The sequence below is a fragment of the Azolla caroliniana genome, unplaced genomic scaffold, assembly GCF_043228905.1.
Source record: "Azolla caroliniana isolate FFs.n. ecotype wild unplaced genomic scaffold, voAzoCaro1.0.p SCAF_3, whole genome shotgun sequence".
NCBI lineage: Eukaryota > Viridiplantae > Streptophyta > Polypodiopsida > Salviniales > Salviniaceae > Azolla > Azolla caroliniana.
The window spans coordinates 1157100-1179352 of NW_028230438.1; the positions used below are offsets into that span (position 1 = coordinate 1157100).

A 22253-nucleotide genomic window follows, 5' to 3' on the forward strand; every position below is an offset into this window, starting at 1 on the left:
TGGCAGTAGAAGTTGTACATGTAGAGCTTGACCATAACAAGTGACAATAAGCACATCAACATTTAGATACATCTTCGTCCTTGATGGTGACCATGTGTTGCTTGGTCCATGAACTTCTTTTTCTTGTCCTTGATATGATTCTAGGGACGGATACTGATGTTGCGTTTGTGGGTGAAGATAAAAGAGTTATAGCTTGACGATCTTCCATGTTTATGTATGTACCTATACATAAATTTAAAAAACATAGAATAATCAATAAAAATAAGACAAAAAAAATTTGAACAATAAATGAAATTGGGTGCTTGAAATGGATTCAAATATAGGGACTTGAAGATTCATTGGAGCTTTTAGGTCATTCTATGAAGTATGTGATCATGTTGTGTGTCTTAATTCTAGGCACCAAGTTCATTTGAATTCATGATTGCAAGCAGTGGTAATCAAATCTTGCATGAAACATAACACAACAGTAATCAAACCTTGCATGCAAGCATTGAATACAACATGAAGCATAACACATTAGTTGTTGTGTTGCAACAATATCTCGTGGAAAGTAGATACATATTTGGATTTGGGACAAGTTTTGAAACCAGACTCTTGGGCATTCATGTAATTTGTGCCAGCTTCCATGGGATTGATGCTGATCTGGCAAAAATCATAGTATAGAATTCCTAAATGCAGGTTCAAGGATTAGAAATGGCGATTGGGTCTTAGAGTAGAAACAGTAAAGATGCAAAGACAAAAGGCGAAGTTGAGACAGGAATGTATAAATCTTGCAGAAACAACAAGCACAAAGGAAGAGAGTGGCAATGAGAAGTTGACGCAAGGATGCAGGTCTGGTGAAAACAATGAAATGCAGAAATGTACTTGAAGAGACGTTCTATACATAGAGAAGGTCAAGAGACGAAAATTAAAATGGAGCTAATTGTGAATCTGTATATTAGTTGAAAGGAGGAGGCCAAGAGATTCAATTGGGTAACACAATAAAGTCTAAGCAGAGAAATTAAATGCAGATCTTGGCAAGAACAAGAAAGCTTCCATCTTGTCTAATAATTGTAATTTTGCACAAAGAGTTACTACAATGACAAGACAAAAACTACTATATTCCATTTTCTGCATTTTATGTTAGCAATGAGCATGTACTCAGTAACTGGGGGTCGGTAATCGGCTTAACTGGTTTGGCAAAGCTCAAGCCAATCTCAAACCATTTAACCAGACTCAAGCCAAAGCTGAACGAGCCGACTCCCGAGCCGTTAAACTGGTAAACCAGTTTAAGCTTGAGCCGAGCCATTGCCGATTCCTGCATAGTACGTAATATACTCGAATGCGTATATTATCAAAACATTCTTTATGGTTTTTTTTTTTACACTTTTTACCTTAACTTTCTTACCTTAAAATATTTTTTACCTTATAAATTATAATAAATAATGAATATAAAAGTATGGCATTTACCATACTTCGAGGGTGTTTAGCATACTCGAATTATTAAAACATTCGAGAATGCGAATGCACGTATGGTTCGTACTATGGGTCACCTGTCCTCCACACGTTATACATGAACATACATACATATGTAAATACAATGTACATACACCACACATACATACATACATAAATACATACACATACATACATACATACATACATACATACATACATACACATACATACATACATACATACACATACATACATACATACATACACATACATACATACATACATACATACATACATACATACATACATACATACATACATATACACGGACACGCACGCACCACTTCTTCTCAATCCCTGTGTGTCCATGAGAAAAACTATTCTATCATCTTCTCCTTCATGAGTCTGCAAAGGGTTAAAGTAATACTCTCGAGTCTCACCTATTCACAGGCTTACTGCTTGCGAATTTGTTCGGCATTGTATGGTTTAGATAATTAAAGCAGGAGGAGGAAGATCTTCTCCATTATATCTTCGTTAGCTAATACATACCACAAGTGTGTTTTGTTATTTCTGAATTCTCAAGTCATTAACTGCACAGAAAGAAATCATTGTTTGTGAATCTATAAACAAGTATCTCATTAATTAGTAAGGTGCCTGAATACATTACACAGAAAGAAATCATACAGTTTGGGTGGTTCTAAATCTGTTATTGTTCCAAAAGATTAGAAACAATATTAGTGAAGGAAATTGAATCATGCAATGCGAGGCTCAAGGAGGATGGGAAGCCCCTTCACAGGTAATGGCATGGGATCCACCACCATAGCCTCGTTAGGGTCCCTGAGGATCCATGAGAACTGAGTGACCAGGCGATGGATGATAATTAGGATTTCCATTCGTGCAAACTCATTGCCAGGACACATCCTTGGCCCCCCACCGAATGGGACGAATGTGTATGGAGCTGGGCCTGCTCCTTCGAAGCGCGACGGATCGAACTTCTCTGGCTCCTGGAAATACTTAGGGTTCCGATGAGTCGAGTTGGGAGACCACAAGATCTGCGCCCAAAACCAAAAGAAATGCATGTATGTATGGATCAACTGAGCTATAATAATAGGCTCTATTTGAATGTCTCAGAGAAAGTAAGATATGTGACACACCTTCCATGATTTTGGGATCCTACACCCATCGAAGCTCATATCTTCATGTGCCAATCTGAATGACCCCTGCAGCGGCGGCACCAGCCTCATCGATTCCTGAACTACTCTCCATGAAAGCTTCATCTTCTGTATATCCCCCCAGTTCAAATTCTCACCGGGGGCTTTGCTTGCTCCGATCTCCTTGTTCTCTGACCACAAAAACAAAGGGGCGGTAGGAATAAGCATGCATCATCATCAACAGACAATGAGGCATGCACATATTGGCTTTTCATTCCTAACAGATAATGAGTGGCAACAAACAAACCTCTGTAAACCTCATCCATTATATTTGGATTAGATGCAAGATATTTGCAGGCCATGGTGGCCACAATGGAACTGGTATCATGGCCTGCAAAGAGCAACATGAGGATGTTGTCCTTCACCTCCTTGTCAGACAAAAATTGACCATGCTCATCTGTATATGTGAGAAGTTTGGAGAGTGTGTCTTGATGCTCCGTGACCAAGCCACCATCAATATGTCTCCTTCTCTCATCGATCCATCGCTGCAAATGTTTTCTTATCACATCAGACGCAGCGAGGGCTTTATTATATCTCGTTCCCCGAATGTTTATCGGTATCTGCATGACGCCTTTCATCATGGTGTTGAAGGGAAGGAGGAGCATATCTCGATCTTTTGCATCCCGCTGACCGATGAGAACTTCGCAAGCTATGGTGAATGTGAGCTTCTTCATTAGGGGGAAGAGAAGGACATCAGATTTGCCATGGAGATGCTCCCTAATGAACCTGAGCATGATGAGATCGACACCAGTGGTGTATGTTTGCAGGGATTCGGGCCGCAAGAACATCATGAGGGCATTCCGTATGCGCGTGGCATGAGGTCCGACCTGCCCAGCAAGGGCTTTGGATCCAACAATGGAGATAATGCTAGCAGGCCAAGCTGTATAGCTGTTGGAGAAGGCTGCCTTGTTACCCATAGGGCTAGCCAGGACCACTGTCGGGGAAGTGACTAAGCTCGTCTTGAAGGTCTCTCCGTAGGCCGAGATGCGGTCATCGAAGAATTTCCACGGGATCCCTTCCCGCTGTGTTCTCAGATACTCTAGGGTTTCACCGATGAAAGGAAGCCCGAAACGGCCCGGGGGTAATGGCAGCTTCTTCTCTTGCTGGAGCTTGTTCTTCTGGCTTGAGGGTCTCCATAGCCGATGCAGCGCTGCTATGAGGAGCAGTAGAGGCACAGTGACCCCAAGGATGAACTCTACAGGGATGGTACAGTAGGTGAAGAACGCCATAGCCAAGCTTCACAAGTGGTAATTCTTCTTCTTCCTCCAGCTCCAATGTTAAGGATGAGAGTAACTGACAGCTTCTCAATTCTGATACTTGAAGCTTTAACAAATCAAATGGGCTCCATCTTCTTCTTCAACTAAAGATAAGATTAACAGCTTCTCAATTCAGATGCTTGAAGCTTAAACAAATCAAATGGGTTTCTTCCTTGTTCCTTGTTCCTTGTTCCTTTTTCTTCTTCTTCTTCAATTAATGCTTGGCCAATGGAGTGAGCAGAGTACAATGAGACATTGTAGCTGAAGTGAAAAAGTGTGTCTGCAATATTCTCTCATATGTCTCCATCATCTCTTTTTCCAAAGAAGGCTATGTAGATGAAGGATGGTATTGTTTTGGAGGTTATTTATTAGGCCACAAGGTTACATGGACATGGTCGACATGTTCGACCATGATTCTCTTGTGCGCGACATATTTGTGTGTGTGTGTTGTCGGTCCATAAGTTTGCAATGACCATAAAAGACTTGGGCTAGGTTGGTGCTAAGTAGGCTCTAGTTTTGTGGATTGGGTTGTCCCATTTCGCTTACGCCACTTGAAGGTGTTGGGCCTACTTTAGTAGATAAGCTTTGTCTCCATGGCTACCATCAAATATGAAAACATTGTACATATCCCAATTGTGTGTGTGTGTGTGTGTGTGTGTGTCTCTCTCTCTCTCTCTTTGCTTGGTGGTTTACACTATAGCATCAAGGTCAAATTATTTAAAGAGCCATAGTTCTAACCATATGAACCATACATACCATACGTGCATTCGCATTTGCGAATGGTTCAATCATTCGACTATGGTAAACACCCTCAAAGAATGTTAAATACCATACTTTTGGATTAACTATTTATTATGAGGTAAATAAACCTAAAAAAAGGAAAAAAACATTTTCAAAAAGGGGAAAAAAACAAAAAAAAAAAAACACAAGAATACGTAAAATTCGTGTTCGTCTAGCATAACATTCATTTTCCTACGTTGAAAAACGAATGCAAATGTTATTTAAACATTCTTGCGTTTTTTTCCTTTTTTTAGGTTTATTTACCTCGTAATAAATAGTTAATCGAAAAGTATGGTATTTATCATTCTTTGAGGGTGTTTACCATACTCCTACCATTCATGCATGATAGTTCTATGCCGCATAGTATGAAGCATACGCACCATTCGTACATTCGCATTCTCGAACAGTCTTGTAATTCGAGTATGAAAAACACCAAGTATGGTAAATACCATACTTTTGCACTCATTATTTATTATAAGGTAAACAATGTTTAAAAAAACACAAGAATGTTATGAATAACATACACATTCGTTTGCAAATGTATGGAAAACGAATGTTTGGGCTAACGAACGCGAATATTACGTACTATGGAACTTCTATCCTTACCATGGTATAGACCCCATCTCATAGGTCGCAATCGATCTTCCATGGATGTTTTCACACACAATTCCCTATACACACAGAGTTGAGGATATCTCTATATGGCCAACATAACCGTTGTCTACACTATGTTCTAAGGCAAGCCAAGGTTACTCCTATAATAAAGTGTCCCATAGAGCTCATTTGTGAAAACTAGTAACTCAAATTTCATTAGAGCCTATGTGCAATTGCAGTCTATTCTCTATTTGAGATCATCAAACATCCACACAACTAACACATTTTTTGTTGCTTTGCTTTGATCGACAACCCTCAACACCACGATATTCAAGCACTATTTTATATAATGGTGCGGGTGAATCTCTCAATCTCTACCTGAAATGCCACTAATATGATAATTATAGTTTCTTGTCAATAATAAACCCGAGGCTTACCTAACTAATCTTCTAGAGATTGTAAATGGTGCCATCCTCATCATCGTAAGAAAGAGTCCCAAAAGTGTGATAATTTTAAAGACACCACCAAATTTGTCGAGCATTGCCCTCCAAAGAAAATGTTTTGCATGGAATGGAAGAAGAGATTTACATCCTATATCTAACACCTCACATATTTAATGCAAGGCCTAAAGCCTAACATGTATCAACACATAGCAATAGGCAATCATTTAATTCGAGCTAGAACCAAACCATGGTTGAATTGTCTAATAGCTTAAACGGTTTGACTTGGTTTGGTTTAAGCTCCATAATGAGATAATTTAGGGGGATCATACATTATTACAATATCTATAAAAACTGTGGTTCTTCTTCTTCTTGAGGACAATTTTTTCCATATAATCTACACTAAAGTTCTTAAGCCACCTCTACTCTTGCAATTATTCAATTTATAATGAAGTAATGGATTTCCCTTTTTTCTCCTTTTGAATGCAAAATTTCACTTTAATTTATGTTGAGCATTCTAGTGTATCGTCTTCATAATCATCATGATTATTTTCGTCATTATCAACTTCATTTACTTATTCATCATTATCACATTATGCTCATCATAATGTTATTTATCTTATTTCCTGGTCTCAAGAGCCCTATAGTCTCTCTCCCCATCTCACATGCACATTTAGATAACCTCGCCACTATTGATTTCACTATTGTTCATCGAATATTGTTCCATTTTAGAAAATTTGAATAAAGATTCATTGAACAAAACATAATCACTATGGATTACACTCTGCAATACATGTTCATTAACTATAGATATCACTTCCTCTTCTTGGACCCAGACCTTCTCACAATGTTGGAAGTTGGAACTTGAAGATCAAATGCTTAATAAACCAATGTTGCATTTTATATCTAGAGATCGACACCCCAACTTTTTCAAGAAAGTTTCCTAATTTAATATTATGTGAAAATCTAATGTGAAAACCATTGTGACATTCGTGTATTTATTACATTTGGTAATTGGAAATCATCAACTTAAAAAATGTTAAAAAAACTACATGTTTTAGATTTTTACGAACTTGTTAAATCGTAATAAATTATTTGTGATTTTCTTAGATTTAATTACATTATGTATTTGAAATCATCAACTTTAAAAATATTGATTAAACTTAATGTTTGGATTTCTATAACTTGTTAAATGTTAACTATATAGGAGACTTTATATGGTTTGAAGAACATGTAATATTAGTGTATCAAGTTTCTCTATATAACCCAAAATTGTATAATTGTAGAAGGAATCTAAACGTGGAATGCATGATCCTTCCACTTGTGAACGTGAACGTGTTAATAATGAGCCACTCGAATTTGTGGAAAGTTTCAAATATCTTGGACTTGAAGTTCATTCAAATCATAGATGGAATGAATGTGCTAAACTCCGCTCAAAGGCGGGAAAGAGAGCATATTATGCATTTGAGAACACATGCAATCATGTAGATATTAAGTGTTGGATCCTCAAGAAATACCTTTTTGACAGTTTGGTGACACCGGTGCTTCTCAATGGGATGGAAGTATGGGGTGGTGGCATCCCTAAATCTACTTGCAAAGAGTTTAAAAATGTCTAAAACCATTCAGACCATTGCTTCCATACAACTTAGCTCACATGCATTGCGATGTGAGGTGGGGCGTTGGGGCACAAGTAGGGATCGGCAATGGTTCGGTTTAGGCTTAGCCGGTTTGGCTTGATCCAAGCCAAACTGGCTAAGCCTAAATCGTTTATGGGATCTCAAACCTAAACCGAACCGAACCGGTTTAGGCTAAACCGGTTTGTGAACCGGCTTGGAAACCTCCCTCCCTCCCTCCCTCTCTCTCTCTCTCAGATGATCCACTATATACTATATAGTATACATTGTAGAAGCTCTCCCTCCCACTCTCTCTCTCACGTCTGTGGTCTCGATTCTCTCCCTCTCTCTCTCTCCCCCCTTTGTGTAGTCTCTCTCTCTCTCTCTCTCCCCTCTGTGTAGTCTCTTTCTCTCTCTCTCTCTCCCCTATGTGTACTCTCTCTCTCTCTCTCTCTCTCTCTCTCTCTCCCCTTATCTGTTGTTTCCCTCCCTCCCTCTCTCTCTCCTCGTCTGTGTAGTTCTCCCTCACTCACTCTCTCTCTCCCCCCCTCTCTCTAAAGTTTATAAACGGCTTAAACAACTTGAGCCGGTTTGGCGAGGCTCAAGCCAAGCCGAGTTGACCTCAAACTGTTAAGGCAAATTCAAGCCTAAGCCGAGCTGAACCGCTAAGCTAGCTAAGCCAAACGGTTTAGGCTTGAGCCGAGCCATTGCCGATCCCTAGGTAGAAGTGATGAGAGCAGTTGAATATGCACATTTTGCGTGAAACAAGTTTGAGTTTCTCTAGCTCTGGGAAATACTTAGGGTTTCGATGAGTTGAGTTGGGAGACCACATTATCTATGCCCAAAAAATGCATGTATGGATCAACTGATTTTGGCATCCTTTTGAATGTCAGAGAAGTAAGAAGCTATAAAAGTTAAGAATAAGAGTAAAAGCTTCTCAATTCTGATACTTCAAGCTTTAACAAATCCAATTGGCTTCTTCTTCTTCAATTAACGATAAGACTAACAACTTCTCAATTTTGATGTTGTAAGCTTAAGCAAATCAAATGGCCTTCTTTCTTCTTTCTTCTTCTCCTTCTTCAATAATTAATACTTGGCCAATGGAGTGTGTAGAGTACAATGAGACATCGTAGCTGAAATGGCTGCAATAGTCTCTCATATGTCTCCATCATCTTTTTCCAATATTCCAAAGAAAGGATAGTATTGGTTTGGAGGTGCACTATTAAGCCCAAAAGGGACATGGTCACATGGACAAGGTCGAAATGCTCGACCATGATTCTCTTGAGCCCGACACGTTTGTGATGACCATGTAAGGCTTGGCCTAGGTTGGTACTACGTAGGCTCGACACATGTGGATAGGGTTGTCTCATGTATCTAACTCAATTTTTGTGGACAGGTCTTAGGCCTACCCTTGTATGACACCTAAATTTACACATGTTGTTAACGATTAATCCAACTAGCATCAAAGTCTATGTAGTGATGTGGCGGGATCAAAGGTAGAGAAGTGACCAAAAGGAGGTAGAAAAATGGCTAAAAGGAGGATAAGGAATGGAGTGAAAGTTTCTGCGAAAAAGTAAGAGAGAGAAAATGTGTAGCAAGTCGGAAAAAAGGGGCACTAGGCCATTCAATCTAAAAGTTACTTAAGAACAACTAAAAGTGACTTTAAGATCAAATAGAAGTGAATGGTCTAACCACTAGGCCATTCAATCTAAATGAGGCACCTCTCTACCTATAAATTATTTAATGCAAATGAGGCGCTTCCTTGCCTATAAAAGGAGGGAGGAGAGCTTATTTTAGGTCCTTCATTCTCGGCTTTTGGTGATTTTCTTTGGCGGGTTTGGGAGCTTGGGAGTGTTGGAATGCCTTCTTCATTTTCTAACACCCAGTTTGTTGCTTGAAACCTAAACTTTGAGAATATCGGTGTCGATCGCTTGCAACTTTGCACCTCCTTTGCAACGACATAAAAGTGAAGAAATTGACAACCAATTTGGGCAAGTAGAACAAATTTGAGGACACTTAGTGACATCTATGATATAACTAAGGACGAGGTGCTTTAGAAGCCAACATGTCACTTTTGTTCACAATTGTAAAGAATAAGATATGATTCTATGTAGCGGAAGAGATGTGTGTTATGTGTGAGAGAAAAGAGAAAAGCGAAGAGGAGAGAGACACAAAATAAATAAGAGGAATGAAGTACTCGAGAAGAATATGTATATTAACAAGGAGAATAATTAGTACAAAAATGTAGCAATACAAGGAGCAACAACAAACACTTTATGAAGTAGGCGGAGGGTGCTTTATATAAGGTCACCCTCTCTCTTCATTAACGCCCACTCTCTCTTGGGGAATGTGGAGACTCATTAGTCATGGGGAATATGGAACTCATTACTTATGTGTCATAGAATATGATTCTATGCCACGTAGTTCATGTGTAGAGAGTAGTGGTGACTTTTGACCTTTGAGTGGTCATAGGTTTTCAAAGGGTGTGTTCATACACTAGACTAGGTTTAGCTTGATTCTCAACAACAATATACTGGCCAAGTTTGATATGGTTAAGTGTTCTCCAATCTTCACTCCGCTTATCATACCATGACATTCCTCGTCTCATGATTCACCATATACAACTAAAGGATCCCTCTCAATCCACCTCTGACTTGTATTTCTATTTGCATATTATGTCATTTCATGGAGAACTAAGAAACACGTTGTCCTGAAGATCCGTCACTACGCGCGGATCATGAGGCGGAACCGCCGGGGTTCTAGACCAGAAGGACTTGAAGTTGGCGCAAGCTTTAGCGAGAAAGTACTTAAGCTAGATTGAAAGAGAGAAATTGAGAATAAACACTTGACTTTCAATTGAGAGAGATTGATTGAACTTTTACCTTTAGATTTAAGAAACAAGTTACACAATCAATTCGATAACGAATTTTCTTGTTCTTAATTTCATAACCCAAAAGAGCCTAACCTTTCTTCTTTTTCATCCCTTCTTTTATAGATGCTCTCATGCATATGATGCATGTGAGGGTACAAGACATGCATAAAATGCATGTTTGCCATTTGGCGCTCATGTATTACATGTGGTGCATGATAACCATGTCACTATTTTAGATCTCATGTATGTGAATTTACATGTAAAAGTACAATAATAGAAATATAAATTTAACTAAATGTCATGGCAATCCTACTGACTCTTAACTAGGAGGTGCAAGGTTTGAATCCTTACTTGCCATCCTTGTATATATATTTATTTATTTATTAACTTGGTCATCGGATATCGGATGCCGATCGCCAGTTATCGTCCAGTTCCGTTTTGGTTGGCCAAAACCTTTACGAGTGGCTAGGCCACCTCCACTCTTAGTTCAACACAAAGATAATAACTTTTGCTCTACCTTATATATGGTGAGAGCCTTATTCGTCATGTCTATGTGGGATATCTCACAATTTTCTCTTTTTCTTTCGCAACTTCTTACCCACATAAGTTGACACTTAGATATCTGTTTCTTATGTAGTAAAGTGCATCTCTTCAAGATCTTCGTCTTTTGTACTAAGATATTAAACTTACTTAGATTTAGTATATTCACTATTATTGTTTTATATGATTGACACTTGATTTCATACATCTTATGTGATTTTCACACCATTGCCGAAAATCTTCACGACGACGTTATGTTAGTTATACACACTACCCAGGATGAAATCAACTATGAATGAACTAGCTAACTATTCTCAAAATCTTCGATTTCTTAATTATGGTGTGATAACCAATCCTGCATCAAAATCACAAAGTACCCCAAGGTCATAGACCAAAACAAACATATGCACACACGCCATCACGTCATTTTAAAACTCAACCCTTTATTTGGTCGAGAAAATAAGCTACTACGGCACATGCCTCCAAGATCACAACAATATCTTCTAGATTGTCTCTTTGTCTCTTTGTCTTTGTCTAATCTCAACACTTTACATGATCTAGATTGTCTTTTCTCGTTTTCTTAGGTGAAAATACAAAATATTAAAAAATGTGTGCGATAAAGACTACAATGATACCACAATTGACTCAAATTTTATTTTAACCTATGTACAATTGTAGACTATCCTCTATTTGAGATCATCAAACATCGACACAACCAACCCATTTGTGTTGTTTTGCTTTGATCGATAACCCTCAACACTTAAGATATTCAACCACTATTTTATGTGATGGAGGGGGTAAATCATTCAATCTTTACTTGAAATGCCACTAAAATGATAACTATAGTTTCATCGTCAATATTAAACCCAAGGCTATATAAGTAATATTTTAGAGATTGTAAATGGTGTCATCCTCAATCATTGTAAGAATAAATCTCAGAGTCCCAAAAGTGTGAAAATTTTAAAGACGCCACCAAATTTGTCGAGCATTGCCCTCCAAAGAAAATGTTTTGCATGGAATGGAAGAAGAGATTTACATACTATATCTAACACCTCACATAAAATAGTGCAACGCCGAAAGCCTAACATGTATCAACACATAGCAATATAGAGTCATTTGATTATAGCCAAAACCACGCCATGGTTGAATTGTCTAATGGCTTAAACAATTTAACTTGGTTTGGTTTTAGTGAACCACCACTACCTAATATGATGTTTCGCACCAAATTTAAGAAGATATTTACATTGTACATCTAACATCTCACATAGAATGGTGCAAATAAAGCCTAAACCTTAACATGTATTAACATATAGCAAAAGGTGATGATTTGATTCAAGCCAAAACCACACAATGGTTGACTATGCTAATGGCTAACAAATTGACTTGGTTGGTTTTGAGCTCCAAAATGGGAAAGCGGTTTCGTTTGTCTTGGGTTTGTTAAGAGTTCAATTTGTGTCTTGCCTCAAGAGTTTAGAGTTCACAAGTTTCAACCCATGGATTAAAAGGCTCGAAATACACATAAATAATTCATTTTTCTTGTATGCAAATGATTTGAGCATGTATACCCACTCCACTTTGAGAATCAATGGGGAAGCATACCACTATGCGATTGCTTGCTCGCCAACAATTATGAATGTAAAAAGTGTGTAGTACAAATGTATATAAGCCAAGAAAACGTAAAAAGAAATTATGTATATCGATACACTAATTGATAGGTATATATGGATGGTGGAAAGGGTTAGGAAAGAATGGGGGAATCGCAAGATTCAATAGGCGATGGCAAGATGTATAGAAATAGGGTGGAGGCTATCTCGTCTTCCATTTAGAGCTAAGTGTTCAATAATCGGTACATTACCTCTTCTGCGAAGACGCACTATGTTTAATAAAAGTAATCGGAGTCATACAACTATGCGAGGCTCAAGAAGGATAGCAAGATCCTTGACGGGGAATGGCATAGGGTCCACCACAATGGCCTCGTTAGGGTCCTTGAGGGACCACGAGAATTTAGTGACCAAGCTATGGATGATCATGAGAATTTCCATGCGTGCGAACTCGTTGCCCGGACACATCCTCGGGCCCCCGCCGAATGGAACGAATGTGAACGGGGCCGGGCCCGCTCCTTCGAAGCGTGACGGATCGAACTTCTCCGGCTCCCGGAAATACTTAGGGTTTCGATGAGTCGAGTTCACAGACCAGTAAATCTGGGCAGGGAAATGCAATGGGTTGTAGATATGTTTTTGTGATCTATTTGAATTGGATTGGGGATTGACAGTCAGAGATATAATACCTTCCATGATTTTGGGATCCTGAAGCCATTGAAGCTCATGTCCTCCTCCTGTGCCACTCTGAATGATCCCTGCACTGGCGGTGTTAGCCTCATGGATTCCTGAACCACTCTCCATGAAAGCTTCATCTTCTGTATATCTCCCCAATTCAACAGCTCACCGGGGGCCTTGCTTGCAGCGATCTCCTTGTTCTCTGAGTAATCACCACCAAAATACACATACAAATATGATAAGAGTTCACGATGCAAACAAAGATTTGATAGTCTTTTCAAGCCCAAAGAGATTGCAAACCTCTGTAAACCTCATCCATTATGTCGGTATTGCATGCCAGATATTTGCAGGTCATGGTGGACACAATGGCGCTGGTATCATGACCTGCAAAGAGCAACAGAAGGATGTTGTCCATAATGGCCTTATCAGAAAATGATTCTCCGTGCTCATCCCTATAGTCGAGAAAGCCGGAGAGGATGTCTGGATGCTCAGTGACAGAGCCAGCATCCATATCTCTCCTCCTCTCGTCGATCCATACCTGCAACTGCTTTCTTATCGCTTCAGAAGCTGCGAGTGCTTTAGAATATCTCGTTCCAGGTATGTTGATCGGTATCTGCAGAAGACCTTTCATCATCGTATTGAAGGGAAGAAAGAGCATGTCATGATCTTTGATGTCCCGTCGGCCAACAAGAACCTCACAAGTTATGGAGAACACGAGCTTCTTCATCAGGGGAAACAGAAGGGTTTCGGATTTGCCATCGAGATGCTCCTGAATGAACCTGACGAGGATGCCATCGATGCTTCGGGTGTACCTTTGCAGGGATTCGGGGCGCAAGAACATCATGAGAGCGTTCCTTATACGTGTAGCATGCGGTCCGACATGGCCGATCAGGGATTCAGTCCCCAGAACAGAGATGACGCTACGGGGCCATGAGGTGTAGATGTTAGAGAAGGCTTTCCTGTTACCAGAAGGGCTGGCCAGGACTACTGTCGGGCAGGTGACTAGGTTCGTCTTGAAGGTCTCCCCATGGCTAGAGATGCGGTCATCGAAGAATTTCCAGGGCATCCCTGCCCTCTGTGTTCCGAGGAACTCTAGGGTCTCACCGAAGAAGGGAAGGCCGAAACGACCCGGCGGCAACGGAAGCGTCTTCTCTTGCTGGCTCTTCTTCTTCTTCTTCTTCTTCTGGCTTGAAGGTCTCCATAGCTGCAGTAGCCCTGCAATGAGGAATAGTAGAGGCAGAGTAAGCCCAAGGATGATGGCCACAAGGATGGTAGTATAGGTGAAGAACTCCATAGCCAAGCTTCAGCTACTAAAGTAATTCATCTTCTTTCTCTATTACTAATAAGTTATAACAACGTAATGGAATTGGTTATGCTTCTTCTTCTTCTTATTTGCCACGGGGCAAAGCAGACAAAGATACAAAGGTTTCTACGTCTTTTGATCATGTGAAGACATGTGTACAAAATATCTGCTCCTCAAAGATTTCTACATCTTTTGATAATGGGAAGCTTATCTCCTTCAAAGCAAAAGGGCCATGTACGAAATATGCGCTCCTTGGTTCTTGACATTGCGATGCACGGCATGTGGCATGAATCCCATGGTTGGATCATGGATGAACCTTGACCAAACTTTTAATGGTGACTTTCCATCGAAGCTTTAATATCTATTGAAAACATGGGTTTTAAAAAAGCGGGTTTGCGAGGCATGGTCCTCGACCTAAGAAGGAGAGGTGGGCTTATTTTGGGTCCTCACTTCTTCTTCTTCATTCTTCGTTTTGGTGGTCTTCGTGGTCTTCGGGATTTCTTGGGAGCCTTGGGAGTGTTCATCTTTGTCTTCGTTGAGTTTGCGTGGAGTCTCCTTCGTGTTTGAATGGGGTCGTCTTCAATGTATATATTCCCTTTCTCTACTCTTCTTCTTTAATAGGGTTTTGACACAAAAGTGGAAGTAATGAGGAGCGGTTTTCGACTTTTGGAAGGAGGTGTTCCCCACATTGAGGCCTTTTGTTATGGCATGACCATATACTATCTCGTGGTGAGAATTTACCGTAGTATTCTATACACGTGGATAAGTGTGACGGTTAAACGAGAGTGTAAAGAAGGGGATGATTACTTACAACCCATTAGGCCAAGTATGAACTTGCCTGGGGGCCTTGGGTATCCTTATAAATATAAGGCCTAACTACCCTCATTTCATCATCTTTTGACTATGTCGAGACTCTAATGTCGTGGTGCATCAACTCTTGTAGCGAGCGCGCTAGCACCAGGTACGACTCGACGCCACAACGGTGGTATGGGACACCAATTGAGGCTCGAGTCCATCTCGATCCCTCCGCACGGGGGTGGTCCGGTGGATCGGCACCCTTCTTTCTCTCTCTCCTTTCTCATTTCATATATCTTTTATCCTTATCATATGCTTACATTAGATCATCGCTCTAACAATCCCATACCACCATTGTGGCGTCGAGTTGCACCTGGTGCTGGTGCGCTTGCTACAAGAGTTGACCCACCACAAAGTGAGAGTCTCGACGTAGTCAAAAGATGATGAAATGAGGGTAACTAAGCCTCATATTTATAGCGATACCCAAGGCCCCTAGGCAAGTTCATACTTGGCCTAATGGGTTGTCTCACTCCCGAGGATTAAAAGTAATCCTCCCCTTCTTTACACTCGTTTAACCGTCACACTTATCCACGTGTATAGAATACTACGGTAAATTCTCACCACGGGATATTATATGGTCATGCCTGTAACATACTGTCCCTCTTTAAAACAATTGCACTCTTGCAGTGGAAAGTTAGGGAAGTTAGATCTAAGAGTATTTTCGTGTTCCCATGTGGCATCTTTAATAGATTTATCCATCCATTTAATTTTAAATTCGCGGATTATTTTAGTACACAGATTTTTTGTTTTAACATCGAGAATTCTTTTTGGTACATGTTTTTTAGAAGATAATTCTTTAGAAGTAACTAGAGTTTCAGTTGTAATTGTATTGTCACAAGAACCTACAAGTTCTTTTAGACGACTTACATGAAAAACTCGATGAATTTCAACAGAATCAGGAAGAGTGAAACGATAGGCTGATGAACCAATGGATTTGAGGACATGAAAAGGTTCACAAAACCGTGGGGCTAACTTAGCGCACTTATCCGTAGACAATGTCTTAGAATTGTGAGGTACACGTAAAAATACCTTATATCTAGGGTTGAATACACGAGGTTGCCTATTATGATTGGCGTAAAAACTCGCTCTATCTTGAGCTGTTTTTATATTATCTCGTGCAATATGCAACATATCTTGTATATCTCGACGAAAGTTTTGCGTACTTCGTAACTCATCATCATGTATATTAACATCAATCGGGGCTCATGGCTAAAAACCACACATCAACATAAAAGGACTATATCCAACCAACGTATGCGTGGAGCTGTTATAAGCAAAGTTCAAAATTGGGAGATAACGTTCCCATTTTGTTGGTTTTGCACCAACGTATGCTTGAAGCATGTCCTCAATAATTTGATTTACTCTTTCTGTCTGTCCATCGGATTGATGATGATCCGTGGAACTCGTGCTCAATGTAGTTTCTAACTTCTTAAAGACTTGCGTCTAGAAGTCACTAGTAAACATTGGATCTCGATCAGTCACGAATCCATCGGTAACCCATAAAAACGAAATAACTCGTCAACGAATTGGTAAGCCAATTTAGGAGCTGTTACCGTGGTTTTAGTAGCAATAAATCTAGCTAATTTAGTTAGTCTATCAACCACAACCCAGATGGCATCCATGGATATACTTTCCCACTTATTATATAGAATGTCCAAGGGATGTAAAAGTCTAGCAGCCTTAAGTCGCTCGGCTTTGTTAACCTGATATTGGTGACATTTAGTCACATAGCTATGTATGTCAGGACGCATCTAAGGCCAATAGAATTGAGTGGAGATGAGAACGAGTGTATGATGTATTTCAGGGTGTCATGCTGAGGGTGCATCATGGCATTCAAAAAGAATTCTCTTTTTGACCTAAGGCAAATCTGGAACACAAACCCTCCTATTACGATAAAGCATATTGTTAGCAATGTGGAAGGATTCCTTTGAGGATGTGGTGGTGTCTGCTCCAGACTCAAATCCTGCCCAGTATTTCGCAAAATAACTGTCATCAGGATACTTTCCTCGAAGGTGATCATAAAGATTTGATGTTATTTCAGTGAAGGTGAGCATGTTAACTTCATGGATGCGACTTAGTGCATCAGCGACAGTGTTCATGGAACCTTTACAATATCATAGGGAAAAATCAAAGTCCTGGATGAGATCAACCCATCGTGCCTTACGACCTTTCAGGTCTTGTTGGTCACATAAAATTTCAAGGACTTGTGGTCCGTAGTTACCACAAAACGATTTCTATAAAAATAATGGCGCCTTGTTTTGAGCGCATGTATAACTGCAAATAATTCCTTTACTTGGACGGTGTCGTGAAGAAAACCGTCCCTTGGCGCAATCGGTGCATAGCGCGCGTGAACCGGCTCTTCACGCGTGCGCGCCCTTTAATGTATATAATAGGGAATTAGGTACATAGGTATATCTTCGGTAGTTAGATTCAGTAGGTAGGAAGTAAATGAGGGAACGGGTCCCTTCTTGAAGCTATAAAAGAGAGGGAGACGCGGGGAGAGGGGGATCGCGCATTGAGGAGGACGAAGTGTTGTCGGGCCGTAACCAAACGCTTGTCCTTTGTTCGTTCTCCATCGCTCTTCCCTGCAGGTTTTTGGGAGGCTCGCGCTGCTTCGAGGAACGCCCGTGTGCTTCTGGCAGCACCTCCATCCTATCCCCTTTCGTGCGCAGACGAGCAGGCATCGGCATCTATTCGCCGGCCTGTTCGGTTGTAACCGCTCACGTGCTCTGTTGTTTATTTGTTATTCGTTAATACACAAACTTTCGTGTCTCTCTGTCTCTATGTCCATTCGTGTCTTATGCGTTGACGGGCCGTGTCCCTGTGTTCCTTTGCTCATACGTAACCGGGCGTCTCTCTCTTTCTCTTTCCCCCTTCTATCACCTGCTCTTCGGTTCAAGACCCTGGTGGTCCCGCCTCGTTTCTCCACGCTCGCACGTAACAACGCGACAACGGTATACCGACATTGAGCAGAATCAAGTTTCTTACTCTCGAATGCTATTGGTTTACCATCTTGATATAAGACAAGAACTATAGCATAATCGCTTGCGTCGATTTCAACCTCAAAAGGTTTTGAGGGATTAGATAAAAGAAGCGAAGGAGCCTTGCACACCAGTTCATTGAGTTCCTTAAAGGAGAGGTCTAGTGTAGCATTCCACACAATAGGTTTTGTAGACTTAAGCGTTTGACCTTTTAGAAGATCAGTAAACGACGTCGTCAATTGGGAGTAATTACGAAGGGATTTTCGCAAAAACCTGACAAAACCAAGGAATGATCGAACTTCTCGAATATTCCGAAGAGTGGGCCAAAGTTTGATTTTCTCGATGCGAGAATGATCAATTTCAACTCCTCGTTCGGTTATGAGATGTTCAAGATAAGTAATTGATTTCTTGAAGAACTCGCATTTTGAGATCTTCAGATAGAATTGCTTGCCGTGCAATGTTCATAAAACAAAGCGGACATGTTTAGCATGTTCTTATAATGTATGACTATAAACTAGAATATCATCCAAGAAAATAACGACAAAATTTCCAAATTTTTCTTAGAAAATGCATTCATTTCTTGGTGAAATGTGGCCCGAGCATTGGTCAAACCGAAAGGCATGACCAAAAACTCGCAATGGCCATAATGCATATGAAATGTCGTTTTAGGAACATCTCCCTCAGTTATACGAATTTGATGGTAGCCCGTACGGAGATCAAGTTTCGTAAAATACTGAGCTCCCTGGAGATCGTCAATCCGGGGCAATGGATATGAATTCTTGATTGTCACTTTATTCAAGCGTCGGTAATTAATACACATATGCCAAGAGAATAGGTGCACCCTAAGGAGATTTACTATAATGTATATAACCCATTCGTAAATAGTCCTTGAGTTGCTTAAATACCTCATCCTCTTCGGATCGACTTAAGCGATAAGGAGGTATACTTATTGGTGCAACGCTAGGTACAATATCTCTACGATGGTCTATATTACATTTAGGAGATAACCATGTGGTAGTTCACTCGGAAAAACATCACGAAAATCATTTAAGATTTTATCGAGTTGTTGTTCAAAATATGATAATTGAACCGAGACAGAATCAATATTGTAAACATGAATGTCCGGATCAAGTACACAATAAAATAAAGTAGAACAAGACAATTCAGATATTGATGGCGAGGAAACAATCGAAATAGATTGTTTTTTAATACATTGAATAAAATAAGTACAATCGTTCAGTACAAAAGTAATTGAATGATGAACCCAATCAATAGATAAAGAAGAGTTTTTATTAAAAAACCAAGGATAACCTAGTATTACATCAGTGGTACAAAGATTCATTACATGGAAGTCTACTTCCTCTATATAAGTATCAATTGAAATTACTAATGAATGAATCACCATGTTGATGTATTGTACTTTTCTATCAGTCTAGTGCACCCTATAGGTGTGATCACTTACGGTGAGTTGGATTTCCCATATCTAAACCAAACGATCATTCACACAATTGTGTGAGCTTCCCGAATCAAATAAAAAGTGTATGGGAGATCCATTGATATACCCATTTGCACGTTGTCGTGAAGAATTTCGTCCAGAGGCGAAAACCGGGAAATATTGGCTACATCAGCGGGGTGCACCATGTGCACTCACCCTCGTGTAATTGTGTGAATAATAGGAGTTAAGTTGGGACGAAGAATCCCATGTAAATCGGGATTTATCCCACATTGTAACGCATCCCTCTCCTTGTTCTATAAAAGGAAGGGATGGTCCCTTGTAGAGGGGTTGCCCGTTTTTGTGTTAGAGGGTATATCGTTAGGTTTAGAGTTAGGTTTCTTCTTCTTCTTCTTCTTCTTCACGGGGAGGTCGACCGTTGAGGGCTGTTTCTACTCAGTCGGTCTCCTGTGCAAGACCCCGCTTTGTGTGACGAGCCCGAGAGCTCCCCGGACGACGACTTGGCAGCAGACTACTGTTGTAACCTACCCCCACCATGGTCCGGCTCGAAGCCGGGAATGTATTCTCCCCTTTGTAATATACATACTAGTATCCGTCTGTGCATACTCGTCTCTCTGTCTATGTGGGTGTTTTGGTGTTCCCTTCCCTGCGTTGCCTGTACATAAGGGCGTGAGTTGGGTCGGTGCGGTGTGTTTGTGTGTGTGTGTGTGTGTGTCGGCGTCAAGGGCGCACTCCCTCTCTTTCTCCCTCTCTTCCTCTCTCTCTCCCATTAGGTGGCTTCCGGAACGCGCCCGGAATCGTCTTCTTGGCTTCCCTTCTTCCCTAGTTTGAGACCCCCGTGGTCCCGCCCTTCCACACGCACGCGCGTAACAATGCGACATCTTTGGTGAACCCGACGTGAAGGGCAGCAAGGGAGCATGGAGATGGAAGAAGACTTCGACTTCGAGGAGATGATGGCAAAAATCGTGATGAAAGCCGGACGGAAGATGGCGAAGCGAGATGCTGCTCAACAAGTCGTCGAAAGGGTGGTCGATCGAGACGGCCGGTTCAATGGGAATGAGGTCCCAAAATTTTTGGGAGCCTACAAGGCCGAGATGGCGAAAGGGGGCGTGGACGAGGAGATGCGGCTAGAGTATTTTCGTCGAGTGGCGGCCGTATCGGTGCATAAAGAGGTCAAGGAGCTTCAAGAAGCTCACGAGTCGTGGGAGTCCTTCGAGGGAGCTCTAATGGAGGCATACGGATACGCGAAACCGGAGTGGGTATGCCGGTAACCCGATGGGGAGCGGTCGGCAACAACGTGGCCCACGAGCGGCAGAGAAGAGAGAGCGGCGAGTGGGTACGCACTACCGCCGGAAGAGAGCTCAACGCAAAACGGTTCAGAGGAGCTCGACCTAGAAGCGCTAATACGAGAGGCATGCGAGCTTGTGAAGGGGAAAATCGAAGCCAAAGAAGGGCTTACTATGGAGTCTGGCCGGAGGCGATCGGAGTATGCGGAGGAAGAAGCCTCCCTAAGTGTAGAAGACGGGGCCTATACGGAGTCCGGAAGAGCGTACGACGGCAACATGGAAGAGGGTGCGGAGCAATTGACCCTCTTGCCTTGCGGTGAAGGGATGGCCATGGAGGCCGGTAACTACGGATTCGGGGCATGGCGGCCCGAAACATCGAGTAGGGAGAAGTACAAGGGATGAAGAGGAGAACAAAGACCGGTCCCATGAGATTTTCACACCGATCCGACTGTCGGCCCGGGTGCTGGCGTGAGTCCTATAAGAAGAGATCGGTGGCGACAGGAGAATGGGACTCGACAATCCAGAGAATGACGGACGGACCCGGACGAGAACCGAGCGGAACGGACTTCCGGAAAACCATTCCGGGAGGGAGGGAGAGAGTAGGCCTACGAAGAGGCCGGGAACACGGTACGTCGGTACCACAAGAGAGGGTGTGGAGTGAGCCACCCTCTCGACTTACGAAAGAAGGAAGACCCGGGATAAGGGTCAGAGATATGGCAAGCCCAAGGAGGATCCTTCACACCGGTTCTAGAGACTTCGGAAGTCGACAACGCGGTCAACGTAAGACCAAGATACTGATGGTGGCAACGAGGTGACAAAGGCAAAGGGCTACGAATGGGCAGTCTACGGAGATCCTCACACCGATCCGGCGGTCAGCCCGAGAGCCGGCGTGAGTCCTATAGGAAAGGACGGTGGCGGCAGGTGAACGTGACCAACAAAAGAGAATGGCGAAGGCAGAGTGGAGCAGCTGTGACCTTACACACACCGATTCTAGAGACTCCGGCAGCCAACGACAAAAGGAGGCGTGAGACCTAGAGTAAGGGACGGTGGCGGCGGTAGGGCGGGCAACCGAAGCCAGAAGGGGAGGTCCCACGAAGACACTCACACCGATCCGGCGGTCGGCCCGAGTGCCGGTGTGAGTCCTATAGGGGAGATCGGTGGCGACAGGAGAACGTGATCTGACGACATGAGGCGAAAAATGGCAAGGAGGTATGAGGCCAGCAAGGTGGCTACGGACCATCTCAAACCTTCCGATGAGGTGAGTGGCGCAAGGAAGTCTGGTCCTACGGGATCCCCACACTTAACCAGAGACTCTGGCAGTTCGGCCAACGTGGCAACATGAGACCGAGAGAGAAG

The 22253-nt window shown here is 41.7% G+C and overlaps 2 protein-coding genes, 1 long non-coding RNA gene and 1 pseudogene across 7 annotated transcripts in view; 1 reads left to right on the forward strand and 3 right to left on the reverse strand.

Annotated features, from left to right (window-relative positions):
* Positions 1-3877, reverse strand: part of LOC147865761 (cytochrome P450 716B1-like) — a 36284-nt gene extending 32407 nt beyond the window's left edge. The window contains exons 1-3 of one of the 2 annotated variants that reach the window (XM_087316137.1): positions 2896-3877; positions 2592-2779; positions 2166-2489 (exon numbers count right to left, since the gene is read on the reverse strand). In XM_087316137.1, the coding sequence (XP_087172263.1) occupies positions 2190-2489; positions 2592-2779; positions 2896-3877 (1470 nt within the window). In that variant the 3' untranslated portion in view covers positions 2166-2189. Of the gene's footprint in view, positions 1-2165; positions 2490-2591; positions 2780-2895 lie in introns of those variants that run through there. The other variant, XM_087316138.1, reaches the window with a different exon arrangement.
* Positions 1-3906, reverse strand: part of LOC147865759 (cytochrome P450 716B1-like) — a 44098-nt pseudogene extending 40192 nt beyond the window's left edge. Inside the window, exon 1 of the transcript XR_015529439.1 lies at positions 3861-3906. The product of XR_015529439.1 is annotated as a cytochrome P450 716B1-like (transcript). The remainder of the gene's footprint in view (positions 1-3860) is intronic.
* Positions 1-14319, forward strand: part of LOC147865760 (uncharacterized) — a 52909-nt gene extending 38590 nt beyond the window's left edge. Inside the window, exon 2 of the long non-coding RNA XR_015529440.1 lies at positions 14256-14319. This is a non-coding gene — a long non-coding RNA (uncharacterized LOC147865760). The remainder of the gene's footprint in view (positions 1-14255) is intronic.
* The window catches only part of LOC147865763 (cytochrome P450 716B1-like), a 48864-nt gene continuing 38633 nt past the window's right edge, over positions 12023-22253 (reverse strand). The window contains exons 2-4 of one of the 3 annotated variants that reach the window (XM_087316128.1): positions 13320-14213; positions 13031-13221; positions 12023-12944 (exon numbers count right to left, since the gene is read on the reverse strand). In XM_087316128.1, coding sequence (XP_087172254.1) covers positions 12642-12944; positions 13031-13221; positions 13320-14213 — 1388 coding nt within the window. In that variant the 3' untranslated portion in view covers positions 12023-12641. Of the gene's footprint in view, positions 12945-13030; positions 13222-13319; positions 14353-22253 lie in introns of those variants that run through there. The other 2 variants (XM_087316127.1, XM_087316129.1) reach the window with 2 other exon arrangements.